The sequence below is a fragment of the Macaca thibetana genome, chromosome 1 (genome assembly GCF_024542745.1).
Source record: "Macaca thibetana thibetana isolate TM-01 chromosome 1, ASM2454274v1, whole genome shotgun sequence".
Classification (NCBI taxonomy): domain Eukaryota; kingdom Metazoa; phylum Chordata; class Mammalia; order Primates; family Cercopithecidae; genus Macaca; species Macaca thibetana.
Window position 1 is genome coordinate 162,210,734 of NC_065578.1, and position 27,240 is coordinate 162,237,973.

Genomic DNA, 27,240 nt, shown 5'->3' on the forward strand with positions numbered 1-27,240 from the left:
CACAGGTGTGTTCCTCCCCTTTGAGAGCTTGTTCCTCCCCTCTGAGCCTGACATCAGAGACAGTCAGGGCCAGGGCATGGCTCCCCTGGTCTCCACTGAGCTCTGTCTCTGCCCTCCCTCATCTGGAATCACATCCCCATCTACTCTTTCCCAGACCAGGAATACAACAGGATCTGCTCAAATTGTGGCCACATCTTCCTCATCTCCTACATCCGGGACCCGTGTGCCTTTGTCCTCTTTTGGTCCTTAGCCCCTGCTGTGACCGACCTGCTGGCTGCTGGTTCCTTGGGGAAGAGGAACAGTGTGCAGCCTCCAGCTAGTTCTGCCCAGGGCCCAGCTGCCTCCTGCCCCTGTCTTACAGAAAGGCCATGGGATTCAGAACCCAGAGGGGACCCACAGCCTCAGTTTCCACATCTGTAAAACAGAGATGGTTTATAGGCATGTGGCAGCCACCTAGGGCCCCACTGCATGTTCTATGAATTCAGCTGTTTCCTTCCTGCACAGCTCTACAATGAGGAGATCCTTGACCTGTTTGACAGCACCCGTGACCCTGACGCCCGCCACCGCAGGTCCAACATCAAGATCCATGAGGACGCGAACGGTGGCATCTACACCACCGGCGTCACTTCTCGCCTCATCCACTCCCAGGAGGAGGTGAGCATCTGCTGGAGGTCTGGAGCAGGCCCAGGGCATCCTGAAAGGGCAGGGACTGGCACCACGGTAATCCCAAGCCCTCACTTCTGCTTCTGTTTCCAGCTGATCCAGTGCCTGAAGCAGGGGGCCCTGTCCCGCACCACAGCCAGCACCCAGATGAACGTGCAGAGCTCACGCTCCCATGCCATCTTTACCATCCACCTGTGCCAGATGCGCATGTGCACCCAGCCCGACCTGGTGAGGAGCCTGCAGGGGCCCAGGAGCCAGCTTGCTACAAGGGTATCCCAGGAAGGGCAAGATGAGGAGCCACAGATTCAGAGACAGCAAACCAGATTGAGGCTGGCCTCTGCCATTTGTTGATTTTCGTATTTTTCTTGAGCCTCAGTTGCCCGATTTGTAAAATCGGTTAATGATCTCTCAATCATGGTGTTGTGAGGATTAAATGGAAATCAGGCTTGAGCAAGTACTCTACATGTTGTCAGATGCTCTGCATGTGCAAAGGGCAAGGTACTTTGCCGTCCGCCCTGCCTCTCCTGGACGGCAGTACTGTGAGCAGGGGAGCCAGCGAGGTAGGCGAGGGCTGGGTGAGTCAGAGCTGACTTCTGTTGCAGGTGAATGAGGCGGTGACCGGGCTTCCTGATGGTACACCTCCCTCGAATGAGTATGAGACACTCACTGCTAAGTTTCACTTTGTGGACCTGGCCGGCTCAGAGCGGCTGAAGCGGACAGGGGCTACTGGCGAGCGGGCCAAGGAGGGCATCTCCATCAATTGTGGCCTGGTAGGCACCTGGCGGGTCATCAGCCCCAGCACTCGCACAGCTCAGTCTCAGACCCCTCCAAGGCCCTGCAGTCCCACACCTGCTGAGTCCTCCTTGGACATCTTGCCAGTTAGCCCTTCACTCTCAGGCCTCAGCCCTGCCCCCAACTTCCCCGTTTCACCAGTTTATCCATCTGCCTATAAACCCACCCAGGGAGCAAAAGGGCTGCTGGGGCCAGAGAGGCAGGTACAGATGGTTTGGGGATTTTCTTGTCCCTCCCTACCCTTCTCTCCTTGAGTGACTCTTGAGTGCCAGGGTCTGTCTCCCACAGCTGGCCTTGGGCAATGTGATCAGCGCCTTAGGGGACCAGAGCAAGAAGGTGGTGCACGTCCCCTACAGGGACTCCAAGCTCACTCGGCTCCTCCAGGATTCGCTGGGGGGCAACAGGTATCTGGTGACCAACACCCAGGGAAGGGACAGGGGAGGCAGGGAGGTTCCTGGAAAATAGTGCCGTGTGGGTATGGCGCAAGCCTGCCCCAGGAGGAGAAGGCCTTTCCATCCTAGGCTGCAGGTTTAGGAGGTAGGAACCTTGAGGTGCTTTATGACCTTTAGGCAGCTATGGTCAGACTCAGTTTCCTTATCAGTAAAACAGGGAGAGACATTCTCGGGGAAGTCATATGACCCAGGCAAGATGATAGATGAGAAATGCTAGAAAATTCAGGGCTGTGACTCATCCTCATCACCAAGCAAAGGACTCTGGCAATTATGCATCACCACCTCCCCAGCCTTGGTAGCCGCCTTTACTATGGTTATCTGCTGTTGCAGTGAAAACTCCTGGCTAGATGGTCCAGATCCCCACATCCCAGGTTCTGTCCTGAGTGCCCACATGCTTTGGGCATTAAGGTAGTAGAGGAAAGGGATGGGAGCAGGACCTCTGCCCTGAGGCAGTGCTTCTGGGGGCTGGCCGTGTCCCTCATCCTCACACCAGCCTTTCTGCACCCCCAGCCAGACCATCATGATCGCCTGTGTGAGCCCCTCAGACCGAGACTTCATGGAGACCCTCAACACACTCAAATATGCCAATCGAGCCCGCAACATCAAGAACAAGGTGGTAGTGAACCAGGACAAGACCAGCCAGCAAATCAGCGCACTGCGGGCTGAGATTGCTCGGCTGCAGATGGAGCTGATGGAGTATAAGGCGGTGAGCATGCTTCTGGGCATTGCCCAGCACCCCTGCTTGGAGCTGGTGCTCCATAGGCACCCTCTGCCCTGCAGCCTCATCCTAACTTCCTCAGCATCCCTCCCACCTCCCTATCACCCACCATCCACTTTGGACATGACTGTTGAGCATCAGTTGTGTGCCAGGCATGATGCTCACTGTTAGGGACTCACCCAGGTGAATCAAGCACAGTCTGAGCCCTCAAGATTTTAGAATACTAAGTCCAAGAAAGAAGGGCTCCCCGGCTTTTGTTGCATAGATCTTATGCAAAGGGCAGACACTCTCCAGGGTGTTTTCATGTCTGCCGAATGTGTTGTGTTGGAACAGATAAGGCTGCTAGACTGGCACAGAATCACTGATAGAGGGGCCCACAGGAGTATCCAGTGTGCTGCAGAGGGGCAGAGGACAGAGTTGGCCTTACTTGCTTGGATGGTCAGAGAGGACCCATGGAAAAAGGGGTCTTTTATATGGATTTTGAAGAATGAATGAGGTAACAGCAAAATGAGATGGGGCAGCCATGCTAGGTAAAGAACAAGCCATGCACAAAGGAACAGAGTGGGAAAAAATGGGTCCTTTGGGGGAAATGTCTAATTCTATGTGACTGAGACAGAAGTCACCAGTTGGTAGCCCATGGCCTGAATCTGGCACATAGATGAGTTTTGGTTTGGCTTGCACTTGTTTTAAAAGAATACAGCTTAGTTGTCAACCTTTCTGAAAGTCAGGGAGTTTCAGTTTTGCTATAAATTTTAAAGATCTAACAACTTATGGTACTAAGTTGACTGGAGAGGCATAGGGACTGCCCCTTTTAGACTAAGTCTGGGACTCTCTTAGCTCCAGTCTCTACCACTCCCTATTGTCTTACAACCAGCCTGACTCATTTATGCCAACTGCCTGGCAGAGAGGGTTTTGACCCTTGGACTAGAGTTTATGGAGATATGAAAATACACTGTGGAAAGTTAGGTCAAGTAAGATTGTGAGAGGCCTTGAGTGGCTGGTTACAAAATTTGGACTTTTTATTGTCAAGGAGAACTGCATAAGGTTTTTGCGTGTTGGGGACCAGTAGCTGTGTTTTAGGAAACCTGGGGCAGGGAAGACTGGTGATGCTGCCATATACAGGGGAAGGCCAGGGCACTGGCAGAGGGAGGGGCACCATCAACCCCTTCCCCCACCTGTGAGCTGTGCCGCCTGACTGCTCCCCTTTGCCCCTGCTCCCAGGGCAAGCGAGTGATAGGAGAGGATGGCGCTGAGGGCTATAGCGACCTGTTCCGGGAGAATGCCATGCTACAGAAGGAGAATGCGGCCCTGCGGCTGCGGGTGAAAGCCATGCAGGAGGCCATCGACGCCATCAATAACCGCGTCACCCAGCTCATGAGCCAGGAGGCCAACCTGCTGCTAGCCAAGGCTGGTGAGTTGGGCCTTGCCAGGTCATGTCAGAGCACCAACAGGCTAGGAACCCCTCTCTCCACATCCACCCCAGAGTATCAGGTAGACTAAGCCAGCCAGTCAATTCACAGTTCAACTCATTTATGCATTTTTTTCACTTGATTTTAAAACATTTTTGTATGGCACAAGCAATACGTGAACACATCCTTCTTGTTCAACATGCAAACAATACATCACTATATGAAGCGAAAGATTAAAATCACCTGTCCCTGAACCCTCCACCCCAAGCCCTCTCTACTTCTCAGAAGGAACCTCTGTGAGCAGCTTGGTGTGTATTTTCCCACGCCTTTGACAGTATTTGTTTCAAGTATGAATGTGTATTCATATACATTCTTAAATGTGTGTATGATATAGACTACTTTTTCTATGTATGAGATTATATATATTGCTCTAAAACTTCCCTTTTTCATTTAGCATTATGTTTTATAAATCTTTCCACATTAAACCTACTTCTGGTTCACGCCTGTAATCCCAGCACTTTGGGAGGCCAAGGCAGGAAAATCTCTTCAGCCCAGGAGTTTGAGACCAGCCTGGGCAACATAGGGACACCTAGTCTCTACAAAAAATACAAAAATTAGCCAGATGTGGTGGCACATGCCTGTAGTTCATGTTACTTGGGAGGCTGAGACGGAAGAATTGACTGAGCCCAGGAGGTTGAGGCTGCAATCAGCTGTGACTCTAGCCTGGGCGACAGAGCAAGACCTTGGCTCTAACCAAAAAATAAAAATTTTAAAAAACCTAATTCTCTTAATCTTCTGCCATGGTGTCCCATATGTAGCAATGATGAATAAATTTATTACAATAGCCTTCTAGTGATGGGGATTTAGGCCAACAGTGCTTGTATACCTCTGTGCAAAGTATTTTTTTCTATAGATTTCTTTTTGGAAAAGGCCCATATGAGCTACCCTATTCGAGGCACAGATAAAAGAGCCGTAGTATCAGCGGTGAAGACCCTTTTTTTTTTTTTTTTTTTTTTTTTTTCTGAGACGGAGTTTTGCTCTTGTTGCCCAGGCTGGAGTGCAATGGTGTGATCTTGGCTCACCGCAATGTCCACCTCCCAGGTTCAAGTGATTCTCCTGCCTCAGCGTCCCGAGTAGCTGGGCTTAGAAGCATGTGCCACCATGCTCAGCTAATTTTGTATTTTTAGTAGAGACGGGGTTTCTCCATGTTGGTCAGGCTGGTCTCAAACTCCTGGCCTCAGGTGATCCGCCCGCCTTGGCCTCCCAAAGTGTTGGGATTATAAGCCTGAGCCACCGCGCCGGCCTATTTATCTTCTTCATCGCACTCTCCTTCCCACCTTCCCATTCCAGGTGATGGCAATGAGGCCATTGGCGCGCTGATCCAGAACTACATCCGGGAGATCGAAGAGCTGCGGTGAGTGAGTGAGCCCCTCCCCGGCAGGTGTGCACGGGATGGGGGACCTCGGCCAGGTGACGCCAAGTGGGTGGCAGCTCACTCGGCCCCGCACACTCGCTCTTCCCGTGCAGGACGAAGCTCCTGGAGAGTGAAGCCATGAACGAGTCCCTGCGCCGCAGCCTCTCACGGGCCTCGGCTAGGAGCCCCTACTCCCTGGGTGCCTCTCCAGCCGCCCCGGCCTTCGGGGGCAGCCCGGCCAGCTCCATGGAGGATGCCTCGGAGGTGATCCGTAGGGCCAAGCAGGACCTGGAGCGGCTAAAGAAGAAGGAGGTCAGGCAGCGCAGGAAGAGGTGAGTGGAGTGTCGTCCCCGCCCACGAGAGCCCTCAGATCGCCCCAGTGGACCCTGCCCGTCCCCCAGGAGGACTGCTGCCCACCAGCTGTTTAGGAGGGAACCTCCACGTCCCCAGCCCCAGGGGCTGCCTCAGTATTGCTTGGGAATTTGTGGCGCAGATTTGCTCAGCCTTTTGGGCAGCCTCCCTCCCCCACTTTCTCCCGCCATATGCTTTCCCCCAAGGAGAGGAAGGACTGAGCTGAGCCAAGGTCAGCTCTGGGTGGCCCTAGGGAAGAGCAGCGGGGCTCTCTGCAGAGTAGGAGCCAGCGCTTTCCCCGCCCTCTGGTGAGAGGCCTCCTGTCCTGCCGCTGCCGCTGCCGCCACCCTGCCCGTGTGCTCAAGGCAGGGGCGGCCTTCCTAATCCAGCCTCCCTGTCCTCCCTGAGCAGCCCCGAGAAGGAAGCCTTCAAAAAGAGGGCAAAACTCCAACAGGAGAACAGTGAGGAGACGGATGAGAACGAGGCCGAGGAGGTGAGGAGCACGGCCTGTCCCACCTCACCACATGCGTGCCCCGTGTCCCTGCTGGGGGTGGGGGGCCCCATCGCATCCTTGTATAGAGTGAGGGAGGCGGTTGGGTCTGCATCCAGTTGATCCTTGTATTTCCTTATATCTCTGACTGGTTACCATGGTGATCTCCATCCCCTAGGCCCCCACCTCATCCCAAATGGATGATGCAGGTGGGGAGGCCCTCCCAGAGGGGTTCTGCGGGGACGCTGGGGGAGGCGGCGCTCTTCCAGGAGTAGGGGGTGGGCTGGGGGGCTCAGCTGTGGCCTGTCCCAATCCCCACCCTCCTGACACACCTGAGGCATTGTGTCGGGACGCACCTCTGCTTCTGGGCTCCCCTCTCTGAGGCCAGGCCCACCCCAATGGTGCCTGGTGCCCAGGAGGAGGAAGAGCGAGACGAGAGTGGCTGTGAGGAGGAAGAAGGGCGAGAGGATGAAGACGAGGACTCGGGCAGTGAAGAGAGCCTGGTGGACTCAGACTCAGACCCCGAGGAGAAGGGTGCGTGGGCCTGGGCTGTGGGCTGTGGAGGATGCAGTGCCTGGCTGCCAGTGCCCAAGCGTGGGGTTGGGCCCTGCTCAAAGATTATGGTGTCCAGGCCCCAGCAATCCCAGACATGAACCCAATGACAACAGCATCATGATGGGAATGACAGCGAATACTTCCTGGTCGTTCATTAGGTGCCAGGCACTGTACTTACCTTAACCCTTTAAGCGGCTGGGTTCTTTCAGTCTTCACTGCAACTGTATGCATAGGTGTTGTGAGCTTCCCTATATTACCACAGAGGAACAAGCTCATATGGGTTTAGTGACCTTTCCCAGTGTGGTCCATGCAGAGCAAACGTGAACGTAGGCCTGACTGGTGCCAAAGCCCTCTCCTCTAAATGGAGTTGCCTGCCCTTTCAGCCCTGCCTGCTGCCAGCCCTGGCCCTAGCCCTGTAAGGTGCTCTCAGCCATCTCACCCTCCTCCACCAAAGCTGGTCCCACGTCATCTGGAACAGGTGGATGCTGGCCTCAGGAATGGCTGGGCTGGGAAGGACGTGTAGATCCCCCCTGCCAGCTCCTGAGTGCCACCTTGCCTTTCTGGAACCGCTCTTTAAATGTGTCGCTCTTTCTGGTCGCATTCTACCTGCATTGGGATTTATCCTTTTGCTCTCTGGTCACTGATTGGTCGTGGCTGACCAAAAGAGGGTCCCAGCTCCCCAAGACTGGCACATCTGCTCCCCATTTTGCCCCTCACCCTAACGCTGGGCTGAGCCTCTCTGTGCCCCCATAGAGGTGAACTTCCAGGCGGACCTGGCCGACCTGACTTGTGAGATCGAAATCAAGCAGAAGCTGATCGACGAACTGGAGAACAGCCAGCGGCGGCTGCAGACGCTCAAGCACCAGTATGAGGAAAAGCTGATTCTGCTGCAGAACAAGATCCGAGACACACAGCTGGAGCGCGACCGCGTGCTGCAGAACCTCAGTGAGGCCAGCGCCACACCCCCCACCCCATCCGGACCCTCCCTTTCCCTTGAGCCCCTCCTCTGTCAAAAGCAGCTGGCGTGTTGGGGTTATCCTGGCCTTCTAGGCAAGGGACTTCCCAATCTTTGACCTTGGCCCTTTGACCCACGGTTAAAGGTTCTTACGTCTAACCCTAGTTCCTATGAAACATTCTAAATTGATTTGTTGTTGTTGTTGTTGTTATTGTTGTTATCGTTGTTTGCTATCATGTCACGTATTAGAATTCTTTATATACCCAGGCACACGAACATGACATTCCCAGCCTTTCCTCCTGCAGTCAGTTCCTTGGGTCTTTTCCTTTGGACCTGTTTGTAAACGTTCTTGCATTCTATCTTCATTATGCTACTCTTCAGCCCATTCATTCCATTTTTTATTTATTCGTTCATTGATGTGCTTATTCAGCAAACACATGTTGAATATGTCTTATAGAGCAGACATTGTCCTAGTGCTAGAGATATTGGAGTGGGCAAAATCCCTGCTCTCGTGCAGCGTACATTCTAGTGGGGGAAAGACAGACATAAAAGAAAGAACAGAATCTGTAGTGTGTCAGATGGTCATAAGTATAGCCAGGAAGGGGAACAGGAACTGCTGAAGAGTGAGTTGGAGTTTTGTTTTGTTTTTTGTTTTTTGTTTTGAGACAGAATCTCATTCTGTCACCCAGGCTGGAGTGCAGTGGCGTGATCTTGGCTCACTGCAACCTCTGCCTCCCGGGTTCAAACGATTCTCCTGCCTCAGCCTCCCAAGTAGCTGGGACTACAGGCACCCACCACCATGCCCAGCTAATTTTTGTATTTTTAGTGGAAACAGGGTTTCACTATATTGACCTGGCTGGTCTTGAACTCCTGACCTTGTGATCTGCCTGTGTCAGCCTCCCAAAGTGCTGGGATTACAGGCGTGAGCCACTCCACCTGGCCGAATTGGAGTTTTTTAAAGGATGGTCGTGAAGACTTTACTGACCAAAGACTCGAAGGAGGTGATAGTGCTAGAGCAGCACCAACCAGGGGAAGAGCATCCCAGGCAGAGGGAACAGGAGATGCCAAGGCCATAAGGCTGCCATGTGCCTGACATTTTGGTAGAATGATGAGGGGACCAGGATGGCTAGAGCACAGTGAGAGGGGACAGGTTGGAGAAGAAATGTCATTATAAAGAAGAGGTTGCCTTATACTCTGAGGAGACGGGATGTGTGGCGTTTCAAGAGAGCTACATGATACCAAATTTAAAAGCATTTTTAAAAGACTACTCTGGCTGCTGCATGGGGGAGTGAAAGTGGAAACTGGAGACCACTTAGGAAACTGTTCTACTAAAGATCCCAGGAGAGGTGGCTTAGGAGGTAGTGAGAAGTCAGATTCTGGATATATTTTGCAGGTTGAGCCAGCAGAAGACTTTGATTGCTGGGAGGTGGATGTGAGGGAGAGGGGAGCCAAGGATGCCTCAGGGTGTGAGCTTCTGGAAGGAGCATGATGCTGTGTACTGAGATGGGAGAGGGGTAGGAATGAGGAGTTGGGTTTTGTACCTGTTAAGTTGGAGATGTCTGTTGGTAGTTCTGGTAGGAGAGGCCAAGAGTGGAGAATCAGCTTATTCCTTCTGCCCTGGCCCACACCATTCTGTCTTCTCTTGCTAACTCTTCCCCTTCCCACGGGCCCCAGCTTTTTCCTCCAACACTGGATCATGGGTCAGAACCCAGCCAGCATGAGTGAGCTACAGGACCCTCATGGGAAGCTGGGGACCAGGGCTTCAGAGATCCAAGACGAAAACACCCTTGCCCATTTCAGTAGGATGTCAGAGCAGGAAGGGGCCGTGGGCATCGACTAGTCTGACCCCCTCATTCAAATGATGCAACAGGCTCAGAGAGGGGTGTGAGTTGCCCGAGGTCATACAGTGGGACTGGAACAGAGGCTTCCTGTGTTCCCCCTTGATGACCCTATATTTAGTGGGAGCCCTTAGGGACTCAGCACCAACAGCTGCTTCTTGTTGCTCTCAGGCACCATGGAGTGCTACACGGAGGAGAAGGCCAACAAGATCAAGGCAGACTATGAGAAGAGGCTGCGGGAGATGAACCGGGACCTGCAGAAGCTGCAGGCCGCCCAGAAGGAGCACGCCCGGCTGCTCAAGAACCAGTCGCGCTATGAGAGGGAGCTGAAGAAGCTACAGGCCGAGGTGGCTGAGATGAAGAAGGCCAAGGTAGGGGTCGAGGGTGTGAGGAGTGGGACCTGGAGTGCATGTGACATCTTCTTAGAATCCACTCACCATGGTAAAAAAAAAAAAAAATTGCCGTCAAGTGTGGATTCTCTTCTCCATACACAGCATTACCTAGTTTGACCCTGTCTTGACCCTTGACACGGTCCTCTTAGCTAAGTGCATCATCCAAGGCGAAACAACCTGCCCCAGTAGTGGGGCTAGTGTGCAGGGATGCTGGGGTGCACAGGGTCGTGTTCAGGGCAGGTGAGGATTTCAGGGGACCCCACTCGGTGCTGCCTCCTGTTGGGGAGGCCACAGCACACTTGCTTCGGGTCTGCACAAAGCGCACAGGAGGCCTCTCATTTGGTGCGACCTGGCTCTGAATGATGATAGTAACAGTTGTCATCATTTGAACATTTACTATGACCAGGCTCCAAACTAGTCATCTCACATGCATGATCACATTCAGTCCTTAGAAGAACCTCATGAAAGAAGTCTATTATTATTCTTTTATATATCAGAAAGTGAGGCTCAGAGAAGTTAATTCCAGCTTCCAAGAGGTAGCACTGGGATTTGAACTCAGTTCTCTGGCTCCCAAGCCACTGTGTGTTCCGGGTGGCACAACGCCTCCGTTTTCTACTTTGCCACCACTCAGAGTGCTCTAGTCTCTGGGACCTGGGGTCTGCCCCTGCTCTTCTGACTTCGGGGCTCAGGCTTGTGTTTCCGGTGTCTGGTGTGTTCTGGCTCCCGCCTGGGGCTCAGCAGATCCATGCTCCATTTCAGTCCTCCCTCCCTCTGTGCCTTCCAAGCCCTACATTCCTGCCTGCTCTGACCCTCAGCCCTCAGTGGAGCCCAGATCTCCACAGCCCTGGGCTAAGCCCTGGGCACGGGTGGCAGCCCCAGCAAGCTGTGAAGGGCTGGCCTTGGGGACAGAGACGTAGGGAAGGGGAGCTCCCCAGTGCTTGAGGCTGATGGGGCATCTAGGAGTCATCGGTAGCTATACCCTCCCGGCCGACTCAGTATGCAGAGGAGAGAGGCAATGCAGTGGTGGCTGATGTAGACTCTGAGAAGAGGTGGACCCATAGCTGTCATTGAGGCCCAACCACCTCACCTGGGCAGGCTCTGTCCCCAAGCCTGGGCTGCAGGTCCGGAGGCTTCATCAGCCCGACCAGAGTGGAGAAGTCCCTGCCTTGCTGTGCTCATACCTGCATGGCCTGGGCTAGCCCCAAGGAGCCCCCGTTTGCACCATCTCCTTCAGTGTGTTCACCCTGTGGTGTGTTGAGACTCAAGTGTGGACTCAAGTACCCAGATCACCCAAGGGCCCCAAGCACCTGCTGATGGTTTAGAGGGAGGGACTGGTGGGCCTTCATTATCTCTGCGGTGGAGCAGAGGCCTGCTCCCACCAGGGGCCTGCACATTCTGCAGTAGCTTCTGGAGCACTTCTGCGGTGCGCTTATGTGCGTCCCTACTTTGTCTCCCTGAGGGTTCCCGGCTGGTGCCTCTGCAGGACACCCCATCCTGTCCTGGCCAGCTCACGTCTCAGCTGCAGAGGCCCTGGAGAGCCTCATGAGGGAAGATGCTTATATGGCTCTGAAGCCGGGCAAATAATATAACGCCAAGATGCATCTGACAGAAGGCTCATGTGTAGACCTGTGTTTCAGTCTCTGGATTGCTGAGCTCCTTCAGCCACGTGCCCCGCTCTGTCCACATTGACCGTGCTCTTATGAACCCAGAGCTAGAACCTGAGAGGAACACCCTTGGGTCATCCCAGGAGGGGCCCAGGCTTTCTGTTGGAGGGACAGAGGGTGCAGCAGCCAAGGATTCAAACCAGACACTGTGAGAGCCAGTGCCCCAGAATCCTCCCATGGCTGTTCAGCTACAGGGCCCCAGCGATTCACAGAATGGAACTGGGGTGGAGCTTGCAGCCACAGCATCTCCCAGGGAGAGGCCACAATGCCTTATCCTTAAACCTGTGGAGTGATGCTAGTCTCGGGTACCATGGCCTGTTCCTGCTTGTCGTGTGCCTGGAATGTGCTCACCTGTTCTGAGACCTTTGCCTCTGTGGTAGCCACCATGGAGTTTGGCCACACATGCAAAGTCAGCTGGATGGGTCTTTGACCAGGAAGACATAGCACCTCCCCAGGAATCCTTAAGCTCCTGACCCCAGAAGATACCTGACACCTTGGGTTTGCACACAGCTCCTGGGATGCTGGAGTTTTCAGGTCCACTTTTAGCCAAGGGTCTGACTTGTTCTTCTAGTCCTTTGGGAGAACACTCATTCTGGACCCCACAGCCCCAACAGCAAGCAATCCCTCCTATTCTCTGCAGATTCACCCCAACAGAGCCTGCCTGTCCTCCCACCCTCCCAGAGAGAAGCTGACCCTGCTGGCCATTAACCCACTCCCTCATGCCATTTCCTTCTTCTTTCTCTCTCTTTTGTTTTGTTTTGTTTTAAAGGCAGAGTCTTGCTCTGTTGCCTGGGCTGGAGTGCAGTGGCGCTAACACAGCTCATTGCAGCCTCAACCTCCTGGGCTTAAGCAATCCTCCTACCTCAGCCTCCTGAGTAGCTGGGACTATGGGCACACACCGCCATACCAGGCTAGTTTTTGTATTATTTTTGGTGGAGACAGAGTCTCACTATGTTGCCCAGACTGATCTTGAACTCCTAGAATCAAGCATTCCTTCCACCTTAGCCTCCAAAGTGCTAGTGCTGGGATTACAGGTGTGAGCCACCGCACTCGGCCTGTTTCCTTTCTTGACTGTTCTGAGGGCAGGGCAGATTGATGACATTCCTGGTGATGTCCGAGGCTTCAGTGGCAGAGGAAGGATCAACTGTCATGTGTTTCTCATGCCCCTGTCACTTGGAAGGTGTCCAAAGCCCTGTGTACATTACACTTGGGCACCAGGAATAGGGAGGCAGATGCCACAGGGCCCCAGGTCAGTGGCCTCCCAGCACATAGAGTTGCGTCCGGCCACACTAATGGTGCTCTCTGTGCCTTTGGCTACATTTCCAACAACTCTGGGGTCCAGGTTCTCTGTGCTTGGTCCCTAGCTTTGCTGACTTACCATGGAGCCATCCCTGGGGCTGCAGGAAAAGCCGACTGGAAGGCAATGATTTGTTTTTGGAATAGGCCATCTATTACTAGTTTTATGACTTTAAGTCCTTTTGTCTCTCTGAGGCTCATTTCCTTGTTTATAAAACAGGAACGATAACGTCTCTCTCATGATTGTCATGAGGAGGGTGCCTGGCATATAGCCGGATCTCAGTAAATAATGGTGGTTTTTATTGCTGTCACCATGAGCCTGGCCATGAGGGCCCTGACCTTCACCTCAGCCCTGTCTGCAGCTCAGCCTTCAGTAGGGAAGAGGATTAGCTGCCTCCAGCAACCCAGACTGTTTCTGGAATGGCCACAGGACAGTGGCTGTGGGTGAGGGCCACCAGGGGCTGTGGCATTCCAAGCAGCGAGGGCCACAGTTGGGCCCTGCAGAGTGGGGCACCTGCACTGCTGGGCTGGCTGTGAGGCCACTCCTTTTGGCAGGTTGCCCAGATGGCTTCAGCTCCTATGGAGGAGTGGGAGGTAGAACCCCTCACTTCAGACCCTGAGGCCCTAAGCCAGGGTTGCCTGGCTTGCCACTGTCCCTGCTCCATGCCCTCAGAGCTGGCCCCTCCCTGGAGAGTGTGGGCCACCTGCCTCCCAGTCCTGTCTCACCACCATCACCTCTGCCCATCCCAGGTGGCCCTGATGAAGCAGATGCGTGAGGAGCAGCAGCGGCGGCGGCTAGTGGAGACCAAGAGGAACCGGGAGATCGCACAGCTCAAGAAGGAGCAGCGGCGACAGGAGGTGAGGGGGGGCCCTTGAGCCTCCAAGGAGCCTTTGGCCCTAGCCAGCCTCCTGGTGCACCTGGCTGCCCCTCCTGACCAAGCAGGCCTTAATCTCCACTGTCCTAAGTGGTAGTGGTCGTGCTTGGAGGACAGTGCAGCCTGTCAGAGAAAGATGAGACCCTGTGGCTTCTGGTCCAGCCCCCATATTTAGTTAAGAGGAGGGACTTGAGCCCTGGAGAGGGGAAAGAACTTGCTCAAGGTGACCAACAAGCCGGAAATGTGCAGCTTCAGGCCCTGCAGAGAAGCCCCAGTAGGGCTGAGCCCTCTGCTCCAGGATTCCTCCTCACTGGAGGGAAGAAGAGGCTAAGGAAATTGCCCTTGTGGAGAAAGCAGACTTCACTGCAACCTCTGGGGAGGGGAGCTCAACTCTGGGTCCCACTTTATCAAGAGTTTGGTTGCATGAGAATCACCCTGAAGCCCAGGCTTTCAACTACAGAGCTAGCCAGCCTGTGCACAGAGAGGGCTGAGGTGTCTGAGTGTGGAGCCCAGCCCTCTTCTGTCTCCCACAGTTTCAGATCCGAGCTCTGGAGTCCCAGAAGCGGCAGCAGGAGATGGTCCTGAGGAGGAAGACCCAGGAGGTGAGCTCACTGGAGGGGCTGATGAGGCCTTGGCCCTGCTGCACATGTGTGTGTGCAAGTGTGCATGCGTGCGTTGCTTGCCTTCTCTTTTGGACCTCCAACTTCCTCGTGGTGGAGTAAAGGAAGCATTTCCCAGTTCTGCCAGAGCTGGCAGGGAGGGGAAGCAAGCCCTGCTTATGGCCCTGGCTCTCCCTACTTCCATTCAGCAAGTGTAGTTGGTGTCCAAATTGTGTCCAACCTATTAGAAGGGCCTTTCTCAACAAGAGCTCAGGCTGCAGGGCAGACTGTAGGCCTATTCCCAGATGCCTGAGCTGTGCATTTAAAAAAAAAGAAGGTGACAGCCTCTTTTGTGTTCATGTCACATCAAACAGAGATCCCTTGGCCCTTTTGCAGCCCAAGCCCAGTCCAGCACAGAGCAGCCTCTGTGTTCCTGCTGCCTGGCACCCCAACCTGGGCCCTTCTGTGTGGCTCCAGGCCACCCAGCTCACCGGCTCCCTCTTTTCTCCCTGCTGCCCCAGGTTTCTGCACTGAGGCGCCTGGCCAAGCCCATGTCTGAGCGGGTGGCAGGGCGTGCAGGACTAAAGCCACCCATGCTGGACTCTGGGGCCGAGGTGTCGGCCAGCACTACCTCATCTGAGGCTGAATCAGGGGCCCGCTCCGTCTCCAGCATCGTGCGCCAGTGGAACCGCAAAATCAACCACTTCTTGGGGGACCACCCTGCGCCCACTGTCAATGGCACCCGGCCTGCCCGGTAAGGTGGACTGGCAGTCCTCTGGCCTGGTGGGCAGAGGGGGTGGGAATATGGGGCAGGACCAGGGTGAGGAAGAGGGAAGCTCTTGGGAGTGCTCTGGGTCCCCGTGGCTGTCAGCTCCAGGTAGGGGGTTCAGTGGAGCTGTAGAGGTTAAAAGGAGTCCCATCCAATCCCCTTTGCCTATGTCTCCTAGAAAGAAGTTCCAGAAGAAGGGGGCCAGCCAGAGCTTCAGTAAGGCAGCAAGGCTCAAGTGGCAGTCCCTGGAGCGACGGATCATCGACATCGTCATGCAGAGAATGACCATTGTCAACCTGGAGGCTGACATGGAGCGACTCATCAAGGTGAACCCTGCCTCCCCCTTCTCTCCCATCCCACCCCTCTGCCTATCCTCTGTCACCTCCAACTTCTCTGGCTCTTCAAACTTTCCCCGCCCCACCTCCCTCTACTCCTTGTGCCTGCTCTGGAATCCCGAGGTGCTGGGGGGACCTCACAGGCCAGCCTGTGGTGGGAGCTATGGGCAGGGCTGGGCAGCTACCTGAGGCCTCTCCTTCATCACAATCACCACCCTCCCCTCCGACCCCAGAAAAGGGAGGAGCTGTTCCTCCTGCAGGAGGCACTGCGGAAGAAGCGGGAGCGGCTGCAGGCTGAGAGCCCCGAGGAAGAGAAGGGGCTACAGGAGCTGGCCGAGGAGATCGAGGTGCTGGCAGCCAACATTGACTACATCAATGATAGCATCACCGACTGCCAGGCCACCATCGTGCAGCTAGAAGAGACCAAGGTATCTGCAAGGCTGGGCCTGGTGGGGCAGAGGCGGGAGAAGTGGGTGGCAGGGGCAGCCCCAGGCGACGGGGCTCTCTGCCTCCCGGTCCTAGGAGGAGCTGGACTCCACAGACACATCCGTGGTCATCAGCTCCTGCTCCCTGGCTGAAGCCCGCCTCCTGCTAGACAACTTCCTCAAGGCATCCATTGACAAGGTAAGCTGGGAGCGTACCTGGGCAGGGGTCTCTATGGGCACAGATGCCTCTGTGATATACCCTAGTGTGAAGCCCAGGGGACTGGCTCCTCCTCACCTGCATCACTCACAGGCTAGGATAAGCCACCTAACCTCTGCACCTCCCATGCCACAGCCATAAAGCTGAGAGGATGACCGTACCAAGCTTATAGCTTGCTGTGTGACTTTAACGAGATGCTGTGTGTAAGGGATGTGGCCTGGCACCTGGCACACAGCAGGGCCTCTGTTAAAGTTGACCCTGGGTGTCTGGCCCAAGCCTATCCAAAGCAGTGCTGGACTTGAGTCTGTTGGAGGTGGAGGGAGAAGTGTGTGTATGTGGGCGTAGGGGAACGACAGACAGACCACATTCCACCCAGGAGGGTTTACACCAGAACATCAAGTGTCCCTTGACGTTTCTTGGGCTCCTCTCCTCTCTCCTTGACAGAGAGCTAACCAGAGGATGTGCGCCTCCTTCTTTCCTGGGGCCTGTGGTCTCTGGGGATAGACCCTACATGGTGTGAATCTGTGTAACTCTGGAAGCAGACAGGACACTCTGCTGACTGACCCCTGCCCTGGGCCCCACTGAGCTCCTCTCAGCTCTGCTTTGTGTCTGGGGACTTTATGAGTTTGCTAGGGCTGCCATAATGAAGTACCAGTCTGGGAGCCTCAAACAAGAGATTTATTTTCTCCCAGTTCTGGAGGGTAGGAAGTCCAAGGTCCAGGTGTTGGCAGGGCTGGTTTCTTCTGGGGCCTCTCTCCTTGGCTGTAGATGAATATGAGTTTTGGGAGGACGTAACCTGGCCCATAATAGGGTGTGTCCTAAGGTGACACACCCTATTGTGTGTATGTGGGAGCTAAGGGGGCTGGCGGCGCTCTCAGGTCTGTGCTAGGTACAAGGGTGATGTTGGGAGCTGGAAGGGAGCCCTCTAAGGTGTCTTGAGGGATGCAGGTTGTGTGATATGGGGGACCCCCAACCCCAGGTCAGGAGGGGTAACTCCAGGCTTTGTTCCCTGCCCCCAGGGACTGCAAGTGGCACAAAAGGAAGCCCAGATCCGGCTGCTGGAGGGCCGACTGAGGCAGACAGATATGGCAGGCTCCTCCCAGAACCATCTGCTCCTGGACGCCCTGCGTGAGAAGGCCGAGGCTCACCCCGAGCTGCAGGCTCTCATCTACAATGTGCAGCAGGGTACGGGCAGGGGCGGGTGGAAGCTGCCAGCTCCTTGGCACTCCAGTGCTCTCGAACTTGGACCCCCAGGAGGCCCTCACTTCCCCCAGAACCACCCCTAACCCCCACCAGGAGCCCTGGTCTGATTCCAGTGGGTGAGATATAGGAGGGAGAACATCATCCCTCCCCCGACACTTGGATGAGGCTTCTCAACCCCTTTCCCTCCCTCCTGCCCTCCCACAGAGAATGGCTATGCCAGCACCGATGAGGAGATCTCAGAGTTCTCTGAGGGGAGGTGAGTTTGCAAGCTGGAGTGAGAGGCTGGCTCTCAGCATGTACCTGGGGCTGGTGGGAGGAGTTGCCATAGGTCCCAGGGCTGAGCCTGAATTTGGGGGCTCCTCAGGATCCTGAACTCTCTCTGCTTCTTCTTCAGCTTCTCCCAGTCATTCACCATGAAAGGGTCCACCAGCCATGATGATTTCAAGTTCAAGGTGAGCCCTGCTGGAAGTCAGGCAGTGGGTGCAGCAGGGCCAGCCTCCCCACAGCCTGTTCCCTGCTTACTGTCCCTCAGCCATAATACAATATTGTCCCCAGTTGGGAGGGAGGTGCCAAGAAAATTTAGCCTGGAATTGGGGGTTGTCCAGATAGGTAACCTGTTACAGCCCATGCCTTCTGAGGTGGGTGGAAGGTGGAAGAGTGACCGCTAGCCTCTGCTGCCACCCTGCTAGCAACAGCACCATAACTAGGGGCTCCGCTTTTCAAAAATATCCCCTTTCCCTCACCCATGATTCTACCTCATGCACTGAGTCAAAACCTACCTCTACATGTCTGGTTGTCTTACATGCACACAGTCAATTCCACCATATGAGAGTCAGTAATAAGGAAATTTACCTAATAGCAAGGGATCCGTTTCATTAGACTGAAGCAAGATGCAGGGTTTTTTAAGGAGACAAGGAGGGAAAAAGCTTCAGACTGGGAATAGCAAATTATGCATAGTTTTGAGGTAAACTGATTAGCTGGTGACCTGCAAAGAAGTCAGGCTGGGCATTCTGTGTTTACATAGTCCAACTAAGGGCAGTGAAACCATTTCAGTTGCTCTGGATTCTCCAGAAACCCTGAGAGTGTAGCTGTGGAACACAGGTGATGTCTGTCTGGGTCCTTCCATCAGGTCTTCTACCTTAGGCCAAGACAGCATCATTTCTCTTGTGAGAATTTCCAGGAGGGCTAGGTGTAGTGGCTCATGCCTGTAATCCCAGCACTTTGGGAGTCTGAGGCAAGAGGATTTTGTGAGCCCAGGAGTTCAAGACCAGCCTGGACAACATGGCGAGACCCTATCTCTACAGAAAAAAAAATGTAAAAATTATCTGGGTATGGTGTCCGTGCCTGTAGTCTCAGCTGCTCAAGGAGGCTGCGGTAGGGGGATCACATGAGCCTAGGAAGTTGAGGCTGCCGTGAGCCAGGTTTGCACCACTGTCTCAAAAAAAAAAAAAAAAAAAAAACATAGAATTTCCCCTGGCTCCCCTTTATGTGCCATGCCATTTGGGCAAGTTGATCCACCCTGTTCTTCCTTTCCCAGAGTGAACCCAAGCTGTCTGCCCAAATGAAAGCTGTGTCGGCCGAGTGCCTGGGTCCCCCACTGGATATCTCCACCAAGAACATCACCAAGTCCCTGGCCTCCCTTGTTGAGATCAAAGAGGATGGAGTGGGCTTATCTGTCCGAGACCCCTATTACCGGGACAGGGTCTCGCGCACCGTCAGCCTGCCTACCCGGGGCAGCACTTTGTAAGGACGGGAACAGGAATGTGGGTTGGGGCAGGGGTGGAGATGGGTCTGGGCCTCACTGGACTCTTCTGTTCCAGCCCCAGGCAGTCTCGAGCTGCAGAGACGTCCCCGCTGACGAGAAGGAAGTCCTATGACCGAGGGCAGTCCATTAGGTGAGATCGTGTTCTAGAATCTGCTCCAGAGTCACCACCAGTCTAGTCCTTGGGTTCATGAGTGGCTGTGATGTTCTGCTCTGTTGATCATCTTGTGCACAGTATAACCTGGGCCAGCTTGACTGAGCCATTCAGCTTCACCCAATGGTCCCTTCCCTACCCTGTCAGGTGTGGACTCAAGAAATGGGCCAGGCGTGATGGCTCACACCTGTAATCCCAGCACTTTGGGAGGCGGAGATGGCCAGATCACTTGAGCCCAGGAGTTTGAGACCAGCCTGGCCAATATGGTGAAACATCATCTCTACTAAAAATATAAAAATTAGCCAGACATAGTGGTGCATGCCTGTAATCCCAGCTACTCGGGAGGCCGAGGCGTGAGAATGGTTTGATCCTGGGAGGCAGAGGTTGCAGTGAGCTGAGATCATGCCACTGTACTGCTGCCTGGGTGACAGAGCGAGACTCTGTCTACAAAAAAAAAAAGAAAAGAAAAGAAAAAGAAAGAGAAATGTAATCTCTATAATGCACTTTAAAGTGAATAGCCGAGCCAGGTGCTGGAAACTGTTTGCTGATGTACATCCAATACAAGTGGCTTTGTAGTGGCTGGGATTAGTCATTGCAGTGAGGTGCTTCAGCCCTTTTTCGTGACCATGGGTTCTGGGGAGCTTTCAGGTCTTTTTAAGGCCTTATCGTGTGAGAGGAGATTAGAAATTCAAAGGAAAGGCCAGATGCAGTGGCTTACGCCAGTAATCCTAGCACTTTGGGAGGCTGAGGCGGGTGGATTGCCTGAGCTCAGGAGTTCAAGACCAGCCTGGGCAACACGGTGAAACCCAGTCTCTACTAAAATACAAAAAAATTGGCTGGGTGTGGCAGCTTGCACCTGTAATCCCACTTACTTGGGAGGCTGAGGCAGGAGAATTGCATGAACCTGGGAGGCAGAGGTTGCAGTGGGCTGAGATCACGCCATTGCACTCCAGCCTGGGTGACAGTGCGAGACTCCATCTCAGAAAAAAGAAAAGGAAGGAAAGAAGAAAAGAAGGGAGGAAGGAAGGAAGAAAGGAGGGGAGGAAAGGAGGGAGGGAGGGAGGGAGGAAGGGAGGAAGGAAGGAAGGAAGAAGGGGGGAGGGAAGGAGGAAGAAAAGAAGGAAGGAAGGAAGAAGGGGGAGGGAAGGAGGGAGGGAGGAAGGAAGGAAGAAGGGAGGGAAGGAAGGAGGGAGGGAGGAAGGAAGGAAGGAAGAGGGGGGAGGGAAGGAGGGAGGAAGGAAGGAAGAAGGGGGGAGGGAAGGAGGGAGGGAGGAAGGAAGGAAGGAAGAAAGGTGGGGAGGAAAGGAGGGAGGGAGGAAGGAAGGAAGGAAGAAGGGGGGGAGGGAAGAAGGAAGGAAGGAAGGAAGAAGGGGGAGGGAAGGAGGGAGGGAGGAAGGAAGGAAGAAAGGTGGGGAGGAAAGGAGGGAGGGAGGAAGGAAGGAAGAAGGGGGGAAGGAGGAAGGAAGGAAGGAAGGAAAAATTCAAAGGAAAAAGAGATCAATGCAGAATGGCAGGGAGGGACCCAGCTGGTCACCCACATGTGGGCCAGGCCCACAGAGCTTCTGTAGATCGAAGGACGACTTTCAGGGTTTTCTCGTCCATGCACTTAATTAAGAGGTTTGGTGGCACACAGCTAAATAGTGGGAAAGCAGGGGCTCAAGATGGCCTCTTGCCACCTGCCTTGGTGGGAGGCAGGAGGATTTTTTTCTTTTTAGAGATAGGGTCTTACTCTATCACCCAGGCTGGAGTACAGTGGCACGATCAGGGTTCACTGCAGTCTCCACCTCCCAGGCTCAGGCGATCCTCCTGCCTTAGCCTCTCAAGTAGCTGGAACTACAGGCAGGCACCACCATGCCCGTCTAATTTTTTTACTTTTTGTAGAGTTGAGGTCTCTCCATGTTGCCCAGGGTGGTCTCAAACTCCTAAGTTCAAGCAATCCTCCCACCTCGGCCTTTCAATTTACTGGGATTACAGGCATGAGCCACAGCACCTGACCACAAATACATTTTAATAAATAGGTGAATTCCCAAATATGGAATCTGTGAATGATGAGGACTGATGTTTAAAGACAGCATCCAGGAGTTTAATTGGGTGTTAAGCTCTGAGAATACTGCACAGCAGGCCCTGCCCTGCGGGCCTCACAGCCAAGGCAGAAGGTGGAAGCCCAGCACCAAGTGGGGGCCTGTGGGCAGGGGTGGTCACTAACAGGCTGCCCTCTGTCCCGACTCACCAGGTCCACAGATGTGGGATTCACACCCCCATCATCCCCTCCCACTCGGCCCCGCAATGACCGAAATGTCTTCTCTCGTCTCACCAGTAATCAGAGCCAGGGGTCAGCGCTGGACAAGTAAGCAGGGCTGAGGAGCAAGGCGGGGAGGGCACCGAGGTGGCAATGGGGAGCCTGTGGACGGTCCTTGCTGGCGGAGGGCTCAGGCGGCCAAGCCAACCCCAACCTGAAGTTCCAGCCCCGCCAAGAGCTGACGCCCTGATGCCCTCTCCTGGCATTTCTCTCCTTCCTGTACTGACCATGGGCCCTTCTTCTCCCCTGAGCATGCCAGGCCCTCAGGAGAGGGCAAGAAGGAGGCCACAGGAATTGGGGCCGGGCAGTCAGGTGGGCTGGTCGCATGGGGCAGGTGCCCGAGGGCTCTCCAGAGCTGCCCTTTAATCCACCTCTGCTGCTGCTTTGGGTCTGCTTGAAGCCCCTTCCTTCAGCTTCAGCCACTCCACTCTGTGTATTCTCCCAGCAGAAAGAGACCAGACCCCCAAATTGCCTTCCTTAGGCAGGTTCAGGTCCACCTATATGCACAGCTCCTGATGCAAGACTGTAATGACTAACGGTGTGGTTTATGTTAACAGCCTCCCCTGCATTCAGAAGGCTTTCTCCCTGTGCTTTACAACCTGCTTTCATATATGTGATTTCATTAGGCAGTAAAACAACCACGAGAACTGTCTTCCCTGTTTCACATAAGAGGAAATGAAACTCAGAGAGGGAGCCAGGGATGTTCACCTAGAAAGTGGCAGAATTGCACTCAGAGCCTGGGACTTCCAGCCCCTGCCTGCTGTGCCTCAGGAACGGGAAGGACCCTATCCTCCATGTGCTGCTCTGGGCTCCCCAGCATTGCTGGGCCCACCCTGGTCCTGTTTTGCTCTCTGCAGCCCTCAAGAGGGCTCCTCTCTTAGCTCCCTGAATGCTTCCCTGCCCCAGGGACGACACTGCTGTGTCCTTCAGGGGAGTCTCATGCTAGAAAATACTTGTCCTTGTATCTAATACCTGATGTCCACCCTACCCACCTCCCCACAGAAATGCCCCTTCCTGGGTCAAAATACTACTCGATGAATGCTGAGCCCAGGAGTCAGAGCCCTGCAGACCTGGCACCCCAGACACCTCCTTCCCCAAACCTATCTTGGCCCAGACTGCTATGCGGAGAGCCGTGGATCACTTCTAGCCCATCTCCATGTTGTCACAATCAGTAGGTCCCCTTTTTGGAAGGATTGGGGCAGGTGTCTGCCCATCCCAGCCTGGTGGTCTTCTGGAGGCCTTGGTCTTGTCCAGTGGTCCCGGTCTTGGAGCCTGTGCATGGTGCAGAGCCAGCTTCTAGGCACTGTCCCAGGGGGCCCCCTGGGGATAGTGGGCTTTGTAAATAAGTGAGCACCTGAGGAATTGCTGGAAGAAGCCAGCTCCCAGGGAGGGGTAGGATCAGGCATGGCTTCCTTCAGCCTTGGGCAGGTACAAGCATTGCTGGGGTGGGGCAGGTGCCCCCAGCTTGTGTGATGGGGCAGCCAGAGAGCTTGGAACCAGCAAACAGCCCCGGAAACGTCTCCCCACGGGTGGGGCTGGTGCTCCCATGTCTCCCCGTGGCCCCGTCCTTGCTCCTCCCCTACAAGCCGAGAGACCCTGGCGGCCCACTCCTGGGGGAGAGTCCCAGCTCCCAGACCAGCCCACCCACCTCCTCCCCTGCTCTCCCGAGGCCCTCATTCCTCTGCCTGTCTCTGCTCCCCTGGAAGAGAATAACCTGCCCTCTGACCACCCCACATGCTGCTGCCGCCTCTGCGTCCCTCTGTGTGTGTCTCCTCTCACCCCCTAATCCAGCTAATTTTCTGCCCTCCCCAGGTCTGATGACAGCGACTCCTCTTTGTCGGAGGTCCTGAGGTACACACAGAATGTCTCTCGTGTTTGGTTCCCCACTCTCACTCTCGGCACCCTCTTCTCTCTCTCTCTCGCTGCATCCCTCCTGCCTGACACCCGTGTCCTCCGCATGCGGCCCCTCCACTACCCTCCCTGCTGCCCCCTCTCCAGACTTGTTCCCGCCCTCATGGTTCCTCCCTCTCAGGGTGGCCACAAGGCCTTGGACTGCGCCGGCCAGAGCTGGGGGCTTGGGGAGGGTGCACAGTTGCTTGTCGCAGGCCCTGTTCTCTTCTCCCTCCTCACCTGGGCAGGGAGGGGCGCAGCATGGAGGCCTAGGGGATGCTGGGCTGGGGCTGAGTTCTCCACAACTGGAAGGCAGGGGAAGTGCTGAGGGCTACTCCTTTTGGGGGTGCTGGTGGTGTGCTCTGGGTCCTCTGATTCCCTCAGCTTGTGCTGGGGTTGAGCCCTTCAGACGCTGGCTCTGGGAGGGGCACCATGGGAGCAGTACCCCTTGCCTACACCTCTTGGCACATACATGTGCAGGTACCTCTCCTTCCCTTAGCCTGTGGGATGGCTGGAGGCTGGCTCTCCCTGCCAACCCAGCACCACACCCCACAATGAGGAGTAAGACTCAGGCCCTGGGGGCCCAAGCCCTTGGCAGCCAAGGGCCCCTCATGGGCTGAGAGCTTCCTGGGCTCTCCTGGCAGGCTGTCTCAGCTCCTTGAGCCTCCAGCCCTGGGTGTCGACGTCTGGTTTACTGCGGGTCATGAGGCTTTGCCACCACAAGATGTTAGCCAGCTGGCCAGGCTGTCATCGGGGGGAGCGTGATCCCTTTGACATAGTTCTATGGCCATGCAGCGAAGCCAAACCATTGTCAGAAGCGGAGCGCTGGGGCAGCTTGGGGGCTATTTGTGCATGTGTGGCACCCGGCTGGCAGCTGGACATATCGGACCACCATCTTCAAGGGTGGGCCTGGCAGAGTCTGGGGGGAGCTGTGCCAGAAGCACCACAGGCAAAACCTTGATCATTTCAGTAGACCCTTGGCCACAGAGTCACTGTCAGGAGCAGCGTTCTCTTGGGAAAAGAAACAAAGCTAGGATATATTTTCAGACATAACTCAGCCAGGGTCTCATCCCAGAAGACGCTCACTGAGAAAATAAATCATCCTCAGAACCTCAGGAAGCTGGATGTGTCAAAATCCTCACACTCACTTGGGCTGGCCTCGTTCTTGCTGCCCCAGCATCGTGGGAGCGAGGAGGTGTCATTCCGGGTTCATACAGCCCCATTCCAGAGAGCCCCAAACCTCCTACCCCAAAGCCAAGCCGGCCCCTAAGGGATTTGGCCCTTTGTAAATGCCAGTCACAGGTTTGGCCCCGTTGGTCCGGAAGGGGTGTGTATGTGTGCACATGGCTCTCTGCTCGGAAGATGCCAGCCCCAGAGGCAGTCACTGGCAGAAGGGTTTACTGGGATCAGGGTGCATGGGAGTGGCGGCCTGAGCACCCCTCCCTCTCAGCACCCCTCCCTCACACTTGGTTAACTGAAGCAGCGTGCAGCTTCTGGTGGAAGCTGTAGGGCCCAGTTCCAGCCCCCGGGCCTGTGCCCTGCCCAACTGGACCCAGGTGCATTCACGTCTCAGGATCTGGGTCAGACGTTGTCAGACGGGAACTCTCTGTGGACAGAGCCCCCACCTCCTGCACCTTCTAGCTGTGCCTAGCACAGGGTTTGCTTGCCCAGAAGTGCTCAGGATGGCAACTGACAGATTGCTGATTAAGACAGGCCATCTCCACTCTGTAGCCCATTCTTGGCTCTCAGACCTTGGTGGAATTTGGCTGAAGTCCTTAAGTCTCTGTTATGAGGTCCTCATCCCCTCCCCGCCCTGTCCCCGTCCCACACACGTGCCTTGATCAGCCTGGCCACGGTCTCACTGGCTGATGAGCATGCCCTCTCTCTCTCTCTCCTGGGAAGGGGCATCATCTCCCCGGTTGGAGGAGCCAAGGGTGCACGGACAGCTCCACTGCAGTGCGTCTCCATGGCCGAAGGCCACACCAAGCCCATCCTCTGCCTGGATGCCACGGATGAGTTGCTATTCACAGGGTCCAAAGGTACGTGGAACCCCAACTAGCCAGGTAGGGTTGGGGTCTCCTACTCACACATGCTTCCTCTGTCAGAGTGGTCTATAAAGGAGATGAGAACATAGAGACTCCAGGAGTTGAGGATATGGTGGTCTATTTACTTACTACCCTTGTTTCTTACCTTGGCTCAAGGCCTCCATCCCATGCATCCTTGGCCAAGCCTTCCTTCATACCTGACCTGGTGGCTCCATCTAGCACTTCCTTCCAGAGCTCCCAGGGAAACTTCAGGAAGCTTCTCAGGTGCCCCACCTGTACTTGCACTGCCCGACATCACCCCAGCTCATACATCTAGGCACTCCCTATGATCGCAGCAGCACTTTACAAAGTCACGCTTACCTAATTACAGCAACAAAGTCAAACATCTTACCAGGCTGGGCACAATGGCTCATACCTATAATTGCAGCACTTTGGAAGCATGAGGCGGGAGAATCGCTTGAGCCCAGGAGTCTGAGACTATCTGGGCGGGCAACATAGTGAGACCCTGTCTCTACAAAAAATAAAAAATTAGTCACAATGACATGTGCCTGTAGTCCCAGCTACTCAGGAGGCTGAGGTGGGAGGATTGTTTGAGTCCAGGAGGTGAAGGCTGCAATGAGCTGTGTTTGTGCAATTACACTCCAGCCTGGGTAACAGGGCAAGACCGTATCTCAATAAGTAAATACAGAATTATTTATTTACTCATTCATTCATTCATTCATTTTACCAACAGAACTAGTCTATAATAGACACGCATACTAAAACACAAGCATAAATATAGCTCTCCACGGCAGTAGGGGGATAGCTGTCAATCTAGGTGTGATTGATTGATTCCAAGTTTTCCCATAACATTTGCTTGCACTGTTTCATTTACTTTGTCAGCAATTAGCGTTTGGAGGAACAGGCATCATAAAAGCTTAAGAATTTTATTTTAGCCCTGGACACCTTAGCAGTGTGGCTCACAGAACTCTGGTGTTAGTGGAAAGTTTGCTTGAGGAACCCTGGTCTGAAGTTCTGAGGGAATTCTCTCTCCCCTGAGTTTTTACTAGCACACACACATGCCAGTGAGCACACGTGTGTGTGTGTTTCTCTCTCTCAGAACTGGAGCTCCATCCTCTGGAGCTCTCTGGATCCCTTTCCCCTACCCTGGGCAGCCCCTGCAGAGGCAGAGCTACGCCCCCTAGTGGCTGACATCCCTCCCCTCCCTGTGGCTTCCTCCCATCTCTCACAGACCGAAGCTGCAAGATGTGGAACTTGGTTACGGGACAGGAGATCGCAGCTCTAAAGGGCCACCCCAACAATGTGGTCTCCATCAAGTACTGCAGCCACTCGGGGCTTGTGTTCTCCGTGTCCACCTCCTACATCAAGGTGTGGGACATCCGGGACTCAGCCAAGTGCATTCGGACTCTCACGTGAGTACCCCTCACCTGCCTCGCAGTGGTGGGCTACAGCAGGCTGGGTTGGGTGCAAATGCTCCCAGCCCAAGTGACCCACTCAGCACAGCACAGCCCAGCTACATGGGCACAAAGACCATTACCAGCCTATGAACTTGCTTGACCCTGGGATACAAGGTGAGATCTCTTGGTTTGGGAGACAGTGTCTGGGGTAGCACCACTAGAGGAATTTTTGGCCTGCCTGGCCTCTACCCATGGCCCAGTCCCCCAAACCCTGACCCTTG

The 27,240-nt window shown here is 54.7% G+C and overlaps 1 protein-coding gene across 4 annotated transcripts in view; it reads left to right on the plus strand.

Moving 5' to 3' along the window:
* The window catches only part of KIF21B (kinesin family member 21B), a 59,699-nt gene that overhangs the window by 22,596 nt on the left and 9,863 nt on the right, over positions 1-27,240 (plus strand). For 2 of the 4 annotated variants that reach the window (XM_050782157.1, XM_050782155.1), the window contains exons 4-30: positions 505-654; positions 757-891; positions 1,266-1,433; positions 1,744-1,859; positions 2,418-2,613; positions 3,847-4,036; positions 5,385-5,448; positions 5,562-5,780; positions 6,211-6,292; positions 6,706-6,823; positions 7,598-7,789; positions 9,809-10,008; positions 13,740-13,847; positions 14,398-14,466; positions 14,985-15,217; positions 15,411-15,558; positions 15,801-15,995; positions 16,090-16,191; positions 17,229-17,394; positions 17,617-17,668; positions 17,807-17,864; positions 18,950-19,155; positions 19,233-19,307; positions 21,562-21,675; positions 23,440-23,478; positions 25,420-25,556; positions 26,794-26,974. In XM_050782157.1, the coding sequence (XP_050638114.1) occupies positions 505-654; positions 757-891; positions 1,266-1,433; positions 1,744-1,859; positions 2,418-2,613; positions 3,847-4,036; positions 5,385-5,448; positions 5,562-5,780; positions 6,211-6,292; positions 6,706-6,823; positions 7,598-7,789; positions 9,809-10,008; positions 13,740-13,847; positions 14,398-14,466; positions 14,985-15,217; positions 15,411-15,558; positions 15,801-15,995; positions 16,090-16,191; positions 17,229-17,394; positions 17,617-17,668; positions 17,807-17,864; positions 18,950-19,155; positions 19,233-19,307; positions 21,562-21,675; positions 23,440-23,478; positions 25,420-25,556; positions 26,794-26,974 (3,713 nt within the window). The remainder of the gene's footprint in view (positions 1-504; positions 655-756; positions 892-1,265; positions 1,434-1,743; positions 1,860-2,417; positions 2,614-3,846; positions 4,037-5,384; positions 5,449-5,561; positions 5,781-6,210; positions 6,293-6,705; positions 6,824-7,597; positions 7,790-9,808; positions 10,009-13,739; positions 13,848-14,397; positions 14,467-14,984; positions 15,218-15,410; positions 15,559-15,800; positions 15,996-16,089; positions 16,192-17,228; positions 17,395-17,616; positions 17,669-17,806; positions 17,865-18,949; positions 19,156-19,232; positions 19,308-21,561; positions 21,676-23,439; positions 23,479-25,419; positions 25,557-26,793; positions 26,975-27,240) is intronic. The other 2 variants (XM_050782158.1, XM_050782156.1) reach the window with 1 other exon arrangement.